The following is an 11954-nucleotide window of genomic DNA, read 5'->3' as shown; positions in this document are numbered from 1 at the left end:
TTACATAAACAATGTTATGAGCATTTTAAGATTGTATTTCAAAATTGTATATACAAAAAATTACTATTTTACACAAAATATTGTTAATTTATTTAATATCTTTACTACACCAGTAGAGACAATAAAAGTGGAGATGAAAGAGCATATGGGACTTTACAGAACGTCGTCTGTTGTGGTGGGCAGAGGAGAAATCTTAGAGGACTTTATATCAGAATTTGAGGCAGCGTGGGGAGCTCCGCTCCATGTGACCAGGGCTATAAAGTATTCGCTCTGCTTAAAGGTTGGGAAGGTTTGAAACAAAGCAAAGATTCTGTTAGTATACGGTGGATGATTCACAGGTGTCCTGTGAACTTTACTAGTGCCGTTAATTTTATTTTAATGTGTTTTTAGGTGTCTTATTACATCTTAATCCTCTAGTAATACGAGGATGGAAGATTTTTTCCCTAAAATATTTGTTGTTTTAATGTCTAATATGTTTAATAATATATTATCAATAATTGTGATTTTAAAGTTTTAGTGTTGATCATTTGAGTATTAATAATTGAATGTAATATATTGCTTGAATCTAAAAAACAACAAATCATGTGATGCCACATCAACACACCAATAGAACATGATTTAGTGGATAATTGCCAATCCAACTTTTTTTAGGGTGTTTTTGGACACCCCAACAAAAAGTGTGTTGATGTGGAAAGGGACTTGCCAAGTACGCTGCTATAAAAAAATGGGAATGATTTGAAATTAACACTAACCCCATGTCCACATGCAACTGCTTAAGTGCAATTTCCGCTTAGGAGCTTGAGTGTTCCCATCCAACTTTTTCATTAGAGGAAAAGGATAAATTGGAATCTTTTCTATTTAAGTGGAACAACTACTATTTAAGAATTGAAACTAAACTTTGACAAAAGGGGGTTGTTGGAAATAGCCTTTTACTTGTTTCTAATTTCTTCTCTAAATTTTAACTACGATAATTATTATTATTAATTGCATTTAAAATACACTTGAAGATGAATGCTGAAAAATAAGAAGCAATTAAATGTTCATGGGGTCACCAGCTCCACAATTTGCTGCTAAAAAAATTGAGCAGTGGTTGCTAGCCAAAATAAGCTAAGTTGTATGGAGACCTGCGCTAATATTTTGAGAGGCACAAAATTAGGGTGCTCAAAAGTTGGGTCAAATTTACTTGTAAGTTGGTCAAATTTCATAATAAATAAAAAATACATGACAATAAATCTTATTTTTCTTTTAAAATAGCAGTTAAACTCATATAATAGGGTTGTAAAGTTTAAGCCATGGCTTGTATGGATGACAATGATTTCAAGACTAATTTATCAATTAATAAATAATCTCTTTGGTGGTCTCTTGTGATTGCTTGTTAGGATAACACTTTTTCTAAAGTTCTTTGGGTTCATGCTTTGATATTTTTAACAAGGTATTAATATGCTACAAGATATTTTTCAAGACTTAGAATCTTCTTTCTTGGCCTAAAGCCAAAGCAAAGCATAGATTCAATATCTAGGATTTTGAGTCCTTTCAAACTATTATAGATTTCCTTCTTATTGTAATGTTGCACAAAATTGGGGTTATATGTTTTAATCCATGGTGTGAACACTAGAAAAATTATCCTAATACACCATTTCATAATTATAAACCTCATAAAGTTTATTCTTGGCTTTCACCTCATAAGTACAAAGTGCATAAGATTAATAATAGGTGTGTTTTCCAATCTTTAGATGACACATGGTGGTGTGAATTTCACACTATTTGATTGGCTGTCATTGAGTCAAAGCTTTCATATTTTGCCTTATGCATTTTATATCAAGGTCTTTGTATTGGTTCTAGATTGATTCATGTAGTGTTCTCAATCTTTGTTCCTTTTTTGTAAGCACGAAGAAACTCCCAAACATGTTTTTTGACTTTTTCCTAAATCTTATGTAGGTTGGAATTGAATCCATGAGTTCTTCAAACCCTTTAAACCTAAGCCTTTTTCTTGTCATATGATTCTTTTAGGAGATTGGACTAGAATCTCTACTCAATTCACGTAGACATGACATGTTTTCAAAATGGAACTCATGCTTACTTAGCATTTGGAAAGATAGGAATTCTACGATTATTATATATTGTTAATAGTCATTTCTCCATGAATCTAAATCTATGATATGTTCCAATGTGTTAGTAATTAAAATGCAAGTTGATAAAGGCGAGCTTAGAGTAGCTCACCTCTTTGGTATTCTTGATCATTGGAGTAATGCACCTTGTATGGTTGTTATAATTTCACCAACCTCCCCCCTCAATCCAATACAAATCTATCTATGTTATGAGGGTTTTGACATGGTAGAAGTTAAAATATGTGATTCCCTAGTGATTGTCATACTTCTTAATGCAGAGCTCATGGTTGGTTCTAGTCATCTTGTCAAAATTGCATTGGAGGAGCCCCTGGATTGCTAGACAACTACAAATTCCCTTATCTTGCCCTTGTCATTTCTCCTACCAAGGCTACCAATCAACCTCTTGATCAATAAGTTGAATTATATACAAATTGGATGATCGTGACCTACTTCCTTATGCTTGTGCCTAACTCTCGCTACTTAGCAACTTTACTTTTCTCTTTGAATTTGATGTTTAAGTTTTATCTTGCTTTGATTCTGGGATGAGATTTCTCTACCCACTTTTTTCTATATAAGATATTAAAAAAGACTTGTATAGTTGATATAATGCCTATTCATAAAAAAAAATCAATATCTTTTACATAAATACGTTTAAAATATCTATCCAAATTTTAAGATAATAAGAATTTTCTAATTACCCATCTCCTTTTATAATATTTAAAATATAAACTTGTTTTTATTATAATGCAAAAATAAATAAAGATTGTGTATCATTAACCTACAATTCTTGGATTTTGAATCAAAATATTGTTAACAAGATATTAGACAGCCTAAACGCTATAATATCATAAGGACATCTATTATGATTGTTAAAAAATATTAACAGTCTGCATTACAATTTTAGATGGTTTAAAAGTGTAATTTAATTTAATTTTTTTCAAATATTCATGTTTTTCGTTGATTATGATTTCAGAAAAAACTTTGCAGACCGCCATGTGACAGTCGCTTTCACATTTAAAGACACTTAACAACATATTATAATTAACAGTACAAGTAAATAAAGCTCACAGTTTATTTGAATCATCCACCGTCTACTAACAGAATCTTCCCTCTGTTTCAAACCTTACCAATCTTAAAGCACAGCGGGAACTTTACAGTCTTGGTCACATGGAGCGGAGCTCCCCAAGCCGCCTCAAATTCTGCTATAAACTCCTCCAATATTTCTTCCCTGCCCACCAAAGCCTGCCCCGTTCTGAAATATCCCACATACTCCTCAAAAGTCCTCTGCTCTTCAATCTCCATTTTTATTCCCTCCACTTGTGCGAACGGAAACTGCAAAGTCTCGTACTCCTCCAACACCACTTTCGCAGCCGGATGGGAAAACGGATAAGTTCTGCTAAAAAACCGCTCATAAACGGCGTCTACTGCTGGATCCACTCGGGGCTTCCAATACGCCCACACGGCAATCACGCCGCCGGGCTTCTTCAACACCCGCTTCACCTGCCCGTAAAATTTATCCAAATCGAACCAGTGGACGGCTGTGGCGGCGGTGACGAGATCCACGGAAGATTCGGGGCCGACAATGGAGTGGAGTTGTTGGTCGGTCATTGATGACGGCGTGACGGCGTAGCTTATGTTGTGGCGGCGCTCTGCGTGTTGAATCTGCCCCTCACTCGTGTCTGTGCCCACCACTCTCGCATAGTACTTTGATAACTGATTTACCATTAAAACAGAGAAGAGGGTGTTATATATATAAAGAGAAGAGGTGTGATAAAAGATATGATAAACAAGTTGCTTACCTCAATGGCGGCTTGGCCAGTGCCTGTGCCCACATCCCAGGCAAGATGATGTTGTGGAGTGAGGGAAGAAAGGAAGGAGAAAAGGTGAGGGGGATAGCGGGGTCTGAACTGTGCGTAATCTTTGGCTATTGTGCCATACAGCACTTTTACATTGGGAAGCTTGCTGTCATCCATGGTTTAGGCCCAGACAGAGCTTTGGCTTTTCCATATATGTAAAAGGGGGCTGCGATAGAATTGTGAAAAAGAGTCTTTATTTGGTTGCAGTTTGAGATTAGAATTAGGGGAGAGCATGAGTGGTTGAGAATGTATCAGTAGCAGTTTGTCGTAATTTGATCTGTAACACAAACATTTTCTTTTGGTAGGTATTTGTTTTACAATTCATTTCTTTTATTTGTCTGACTTTTAGTTTGGTTTGGGAAAGAAGAAAGAAAGAAATTATTTTAACATCCACATCCTAAATATTAAGGGTAGTCTTAAATCACACATTAAGCAACATATTAAGTTTAGAGAATGTTAGTCAATTTTGAGTGTTCAACATTTTTAAGTCTAGAAGTGTATTCTTAGTATGATCACATACATTAAGCAACATATCAAGCCTAAAAAATGTCAGTCAACTCTGAATGTTTAACATTGTAAAGCCTAGAAGTGTAAGCTTTCTCTGTGAGGTTTAAGTTGTTCCGCTAAATATAACCTATGGGACAAATAAAATGTCAACTTATGCGTTGTTCGAGTCAGTCTAGAGAGATAATAGATGTCAAGCATATGAGATGCCCGATATGATCTCTTATCATCACGCTCGAAATAATGTCTATTACCATTGTTGCAGTCTTTGGGATAAAGAAGAGGGATGATATTGGATGAAGTCCCATCTTTTTTCATTTGGTTAAGGATGAAGCATACCTCATCTTTTTTTCGTTCTTTTTTTTTTTTTGGTTTAACAAACGTGTATTTATAAACTTTTGAATTTAATAAATGAAATTAAGTTTCTATATAATTTATTAGATTATGTTGTAAATTACTATGGATTTGAGTGTGTAAATTTTTTGAGCATCAATGTTTCAGATCACAATTTGTGATCCATCATCTGAATGTTGGAGAGCATATTTTTCTCACTTCCTTATGCTCTCTAACATCTTAATGAAGGACCACACAGTGTGATTTGAAATGTTGATGCTAAAAAAACTTACACAATCAAATCCATAAACAATTCACAACATAATTATATGAAATTATTATTTGATAAAAATTAATTTCTTAATTTTTATTTTTAAGTTCAACCATATTTTCTATAAAATTGTTTGATAAATATTGATTTCACCTCTCCAATATATATATATATATATTCAACTTCATGTTTTATGGGGTTGATTAGTAAAAAATAATGTTTTAAAGTTGTATTGAGAACCAAAAACCTTAAAAATAAATTTTATATTTGACTATCATTTTTTAAATTAGAAACAAACGCTTCATATTTGATGATATTATTGGTATATGAGAATCCAATTTTGAATGCCTTAGGGATGATATCATCTTGAGATGTGAAAAATAGAATGTCCATTTTGGAACTATAGTTGATGAAAGATTTGTCAATATATAATGTCCATGATGTTTGTTCCTAGTGGTGAAAGATGGACTCATCAAAGAATTAAGTTCTCAATAGTTGATTATCTTGTAGGGGAGCCTCTATTAGTTGGTTGGTGAGAATATGTCCCTTGATTGCCTTATGATTCACATACTTGATATTAAAATCACTACGATGACCTACTTTGTCATTCTACTAGTAAGATCCTCTTTAGATAGCAAATACTTGAGGGATTTTCTTTGGAAATGAGGTGAGTGGTATTGTTAAGCATGCAATGGGAAAGTGTTTGTGAGGAAAATACCACTCAAATATGGCATGCTTTTAGAGTGAAATTCTTATTTAACATTTGGAAATATAGAATTTATACCAATTTTTTGGATTTATTGTTAACAATAATTTCTCCATTTATGCTAAATCTATTATATGTTCTAGTGCACTTGGAGTGGCTCACCTCTAGGTGCTTCTTGATAATTGTGATAATGCAACTTGTATGGTTGTCAAAGTTCCAACAACCTCCTCTTCTCAGTCTACCATGAATTAATCTTGACCACAAGGGTGTTGACTAACTTGACTTGGAAGAAGTCAAAATACTCAACTTCTAAAAGATTCTCATACTTCTTATGTAGACATCATTTTTCATCTTGGTCATCCCATGAGCATTGCTTTAAGGAGTCCCTAGATGGCTAGGTAGTCCCAAATTCCTTTATCTTGCCCTAGATATTTCTCCTACTAAAGTTACTTGTGTGATTTTGTGTTAGTAATTAGAATTGTGTGATGCATCATCAGGATGAAAATAGTTAGAGCATGCAGAGTGATCCAAAACGTTGATGCAAAAAATCACACACAATCAAATCCTGAAACATGTGACTATTATTTCATGGATTGTGGAAACTTAATGGCTTTTATTTATAATATTACGAAAAAAAGTATGAGGCGCATTTCATTAACCATAAGTGTGAATTTTGAACAAAATGTTGTTGATAGAATGTGTGGCAACTTATTTGATTTAGTTTATCAATAAACACTATATTACTAAATGCGTTTTAAAAAACAAGGTATCATTGTCATGTTGTTTTTGGTTTATTAGAAAATTTCACTTTCTTACAAAGATTTTACCAATTCGTACACAGAAAAATTACAATCTATTAAAAATAAATCCGTAGTGCTCTTTGTCACATATTCTTTACTGAATGATTTACAAAGAGTCATCCAAATTATATACCCTCTTTCACAATCTACCAAAATTGAAAAGAAACTTGTACCACCCTTCATTATGATTTCAACAAAAACCATGTGACTGTCACCCTCATATTTAAACCCTGATAGTACCCAAATGTCTTATTAACATGTACTCATATAGTTAATTTTAGCAACACAAGCAAAGATCACATATTACCTGTAGATCATTCACCGCCTACTAACATAATTATCTCTCTAATAATTTTAAGATTATTTATATAGTTGAATTCATCTATTTATCTATCAATTTCATTAAAATTTTAAATATATGTATTTCACTCAATTTTTAACTGTTGGAGATCTAGATAATGATTACTTGTTAGGATAACATTTTCCTAAAGTTCCTTGGATTCATGCTTTGATATTTTTAAGCTTTTAACAAAGGTATTAAGATGCTACCAGATATTTTTCAAGAATCGCTACGGATTTTCTTTCTTGACCTAAAACAAAAGTAAAGTATAGACTCAAAAACTAGGATTTTGACTCCTTTCATACTATTATTGATTCCATTATTATGGTTATGTTGCACAAAATTATGGTCAAATACTATAATCCATGGTGTAAATACTAGAAATCATATCCCAAGACACCATTTCATAATTTCAATTTTATAAAGGTTGTGCTTGGATTTCACCTTGCTTAATAATAGGTCTATTCTTCAATCTTTAGTTGATACATGGTGGTGTAAATTTTAGACTATTTTCAATTGGCTATCATTAAGTCAAATCTTGCTCATTTTTCCTTATCAAGGTCTTTTTATTGGTTCCAGATTGATTCATTAAGGAGTTTTTAATGCTTGTTTCTCTTTTTGTGAGCACCATGAAACTCTTAAATGTTCTTTGTAGTTTTTCCTAGAGTTGAAGTAGGTTGGAATTGAATTCTCGACTTCTTCAAGCCATATAAACTTAAGCCTTTTTCTTGTCATACGATTATTTTAGGAGGTTGGGCTAGAATCCAAGTTCTTACATTCACTTAGCCATGACATGTTTTTAGAATGGAATTCCTATCTAGCATTTGGAAATCTATAAGAATTCTACTATTTCTTATGAATTTATTGTTGATAGTGATTTCTCCATGATTCTATATCTATGAAACGTTCCATTGTGTTAATGTAATTACAAAGGCAAGCTGATAAAGGTGCACTTAGTGTAGTACACCCTCTAGGAGCTTCATTATCATTAGGGTAATGGACCTTGTATGGTTGCTATAATTTCACCAACTCCCCCCCTTACTCCAACAAGGATAAAATCACTATCACGAGGGTTTTGACATGGTGGAAGTTAAAATGCTTGAGTTCCTCATTATTTTCATGCTTCTAAATGGAGAGCACATGGTTGGTCCCAACCAATCTCATCAAAATTATATTTTGGGTGCCCATCAATGCCTAGACAATTACAAATCACCTTATTTTGCCCTTGTTGTTTCTCCTTCTACATCTATCAGTTAACCTCTCAACAAAGTCTATTCTTGATTAGGATCAAGATCAAGGTGCTCTCACTCGATAGGAGCCTATTCTTGATGACCAAGATAAGCCAAATGTGTGCAAACTAGATAAATTTGACATACCTCCTACTAGTGTCTAGCTTTCACTACTTAGCAACTTTACTTTTCTCTTTGAATACGATCTTTAAGGCTCTGTCTTACTTATACTTTAGGATATAATTTTATCTACCCACATTTTTAGTGATGTAATTGAGCACCCCTGAGTGACCCAAGCTATTGAGTGAAGTGGATGATAATCCTTGTCACGATCCCCATAATATAACGTATGAGATGACCCCCCATAGGGGATTGGATCAAGAATAGGATTAAAGGGATTGAAAATTGCTAATTTGTAAAGAGCCATCAAACTGACCCATCTAGAAACTAGAATTGTATGCATTATATGCATAGTGATTAGCTAGCCAAGATTGTTCAACACCAAAGTGGGTCGAGATATAGATCCACTGGTTTAAACAATATTAAAAACGATGGTTCCAACTTCAGTAATAGTAGTAATATAACTTGTAGGGTTTCCAAAGTTGTAACAACCTCCCATTCTCACTCTAAACACAAATTAATACCTACCACAAGGGTGTCGATATGAAAGAAGTCAAAACACTCAAGTTCTTGATGATTTACATGCTTCAAGTAGTGTAGATATCATTGTTCATCTTCGTCATCTCATGAAGATCATATTAGAGGAGCCCTTATATGACTAAATAGTCCTAAATTCCCTTATCTTACCCTAGCTATTTCTCCTACCAAAGTTGCTAGTCAACCTTCAAATATGTGAACACTAGCTAATCATCACCTAACTCATTCTACTCATATGCCTTAACTCTTGCTACTTAGCAACGTTATTTTTCTCTTGAGATTTAATGTTTAGGCTCTATCTTGTTTAGACTCCATGATGTAATTTTATTTATCCACAATCTTTTTATAATCTAGGACATTCAAAATGACTATCATAACATATAAATATCTATTCATAAAAACAATCTCAACATCTTTGAAATAAATTCATTTAAGTTATCTATGTAAATCTTATTACATTAGGGAAAAAACAATTGTCCACTTCCTATCATATTGTTTTAGTAGATTAACATATAACTTATTTATAATATTACAAAAATAAGTTTATGGTGCATTTCATTAATCATAGGTGTAAATTTTGAACAAAATGTTGACAATAAAATATTTGACAACTTATTTGATTTAGTTTATCAATACACACTATATTATTAAATGGATTTATGTGTGATTTTTTGCTGTTTGAAAATTTCACTAGCTTACAGTACGGATTGACTAACATGCGTGTTAGTCGTGCGTTTTACACTTTCGATTTTGTAATAAACGGCTGCGATTGACTAACACGTTGCTATCACAATGTACGAAAGGTCTATTTTGGAGCCAGAATAGCTTGACCACGGCTATTGAAACTTCGGCCCAAAGAATTTACCAATTCGTACACCGAAAATTACATACAATGTGTCAAAAATTAAAAAGGAAATCATAGGTAGTGTTTTTTTGTCACGTATTCTTTAATGGATGGCTCTTACGTACAGCTCCAAATTATATACCAACCTTCTGCCACAATCTGTCAAAATAGATAAGAAACTTGTACCAGCCTTTATTATGATTTCAGCAAAAACCATGTGACTGTCACGGTCATATTAAATCCCCGATAGTATCCAAATGGATTAACATTTAATAAGACACTTCAAATCCATATTAAAATTAACGGCACAAACAAAGCTCACAGACTACCTGTAGATCATTCACCGTCTACTAACAGAATCTTTGCTTTATTTCAAACCTTACCGACCTTTAAGTAGAGTGGAAACTTTACACTCTTGGTCACATGGAACTCCGCTCCCCACGCCGCCTCAAATTCTGCTCTAAACTCGTCCAAGATTTCTTCCCTGCCCGCCAAGCCAGACCACGTTCTGAAATATCCCAAATACTGATCAAACGTCCTCTGCTCTTCAATCTCCATTTTTATTGCCTGCACTTGTGCGAACGGAAACGGCAAAGTCTCATACTCCTCCACCACTACTTTAACAGCCGGATGGGTTAACGGATAAATTCTGCCAAAAAACCGCTCGTAAACGGCGTCCACTGCTGGATCGACGCTGAGATTCCAATACGCCCACACGGCAATCACGCCGCCGGGCTTCTTCAACACCTGTTTCACCTGCGCGTAAAATTTATCCAAATCGAACCAGTGGACGGCCGTGGCGGCGGTGACGAGATCCACGGAAGATTCGGGGCCGACGATGGAGTGGAGTTGTTGGTCGGTCAATGACGGCGCCGTCACGGTGTAGGTTATGTTGGGGCGCTGCTCTGCGTGCTGTATTTGCCCCACTTGTGTCTGTGCCCACCACTCTCGCATAGTACTTTGATAACTGCTTTACAAATTAACAGAGAACAGAGTGTTATATATAAAGAGAAGAGGTATGAGAAAGATATGATTAACAGCTTACTTACCTCAATGGCGGCTTGGCCATTGCCTGTGCCCACATCTCAGACCAGCTCATGTTGTGGAGTGAGAGAAGAAAGAAAGGAGAAAAGGTGAGAGGGATAGCGAGGCCTGAACTCTACGTAATCTTTGGCCAAAGTGCCATAGACCTCTTTTACATTGGGAAACTTGCGGTCATCCATGGTTTAGGCCCAGCTCTACTTTTGCATTCTCCATATACATGTTGAAGTAACTGTGATAAAATTGTTAAAAAGAGTCTTTATTTGGTGGTACAGTGAGATAGTACTGGTCGAGAAGATTAGTGGTTAAGCATGTATCGATAGTCGTGAGATAATTGTCGTAATTTTATTTTATTTATAATTATTATGTAATTAATTTTTTTAATTTTATAAAATCATTAATATATCAAAATGTATGTAGTTATACATTAATCACATACCAAATGAATAGCATTAATGCTTCTTTGCACAATCCATATGTAACCAAAAAATAAAATAAAATAAAATGTAATTCATTACAAAATAAAGTTTATATAACACAAATATTGGCTTCAAGTTATGAGGGTTAAGAGCATTGATTATTGATTTCAGTCAAAATGTGAGTGGTGCTTAAGGTTCCAAGATTTGTATTGACCCAAAACTGCTCATTCAAAAACTACAAGCGGTGGCAGATGTCTCCTTAAAAAGAATCTAAGCTCTAGTCAATAGTTAGAAACCTAAGCTCCAAATTGGCTACCATAAAATAGTGTATAATTAGAAACCTAGCCCCCAAACAAGCTAATATGAAACAAATTACAACCTAAAGATTATAGATTCCAAACAAGCTTTGGTAAGGAAAGGGGCTTTTATAGTCCACGATGCTAGCCATCTGTGTAAGGTGGGTCTACATATTGGTTAGAGCATTATGGGACTACCTCGTACTCCTTGCGGGAGGTACTTAACTGCACTACAAACAAGGCGTACATACCTTACCCCCTTGTGGGATTTGAACTTGTGAGCTCTCTTTCAAGAGCACAAGTTCTCCACCACTAGGCCAACTCATAATTTTATTTTTGGAGTAGTAACATATCAATAGAATTGAAATGAAATTTGTAATTTTATTGAGAAATTTTCAATCAAAATTTTTAAACATGAAAATTTAATTAGTCAATTTAGGTTATATGTTGCGTGGGGTTTTCAATTAAACCTATCTCACGCCTTCAAGCCAGTTTCCTACTCGGTAAACCTCGTCAAAATAAAAGGGAAAGGTTTCATTAAATTTTACTG

General features: G+C 34.2%; 2 protein-coding genes across 2 annotated transcripts; both read right to left on the bottom strand.

Annotated features, from left to right (window-relative positions):
- Positions 1 to 2939: 2939 nt before the first annotated feature.
- LOC131046876 (uncharacterized) lies at positions 2940 to 4237 on the bottom strand. Its single transcript, XM_057980687.2, has 2 exons — positions 3908 to 4237; positions 2940 to 3821 (listed from the first exon to the last, which is right to left on the bottom strand). Exons 1-2 carry the CDS (start codon positions 4079 to 4081, stop codon positions 3225 to 3227), a joined length of 771 nt encoding a protein of 256 aa, XP_057836670.2. The 5' UTR covers positions 4082 to 4237; the 3' UTR covers positions 2940 to 3224.
- A 5471-nt stretch (positions 4238 to 9708) lies between these two features.
- LOC131046839 (uncharacterized) lies at positions 9709 to 11011 on the bottom strand. The gene is made up of 2 exons (XM_057980623.2): positions 10698 to 11011; positions 9709 to 10615 (listed from the first exon to the last, which is right to left on the bottom strand). Exons 1-2 carry the CDS (start codon positions 10745 to 10747, stop codon positions 10021 to 10023), a joined length of 645 nt encoding a protein of 214 aa, XP_057836606.2. The 5' UTR covers positions 10748 to 11011; the 3' UTR covers positions 9709 to 10020.
- Between the last annotated feature and the right edge of the window lie 943 nt (positions 11012 to 11954).

This window comes from Cryptomeria japonica, chromosome 4 (assembly GCF_030272615.1).
Source record: "Cryptomeria japonica chromosome 4, Sugi_1.0, whole genome shotgun sequence".
In the NCBI taxonomy this organism is placed as follows: Eukaryota; Viridiplantae; Streptophyta; class Pinopsida; order Cupressales; family Cupressaceae; genus Cryptomeria; species Cryptomeria japonica.
The sequence above is the reverse complement of the archived record's forward strand: the minus strand, read 5'-3'. Positions and strand labels throughout refer to the sequence as shown.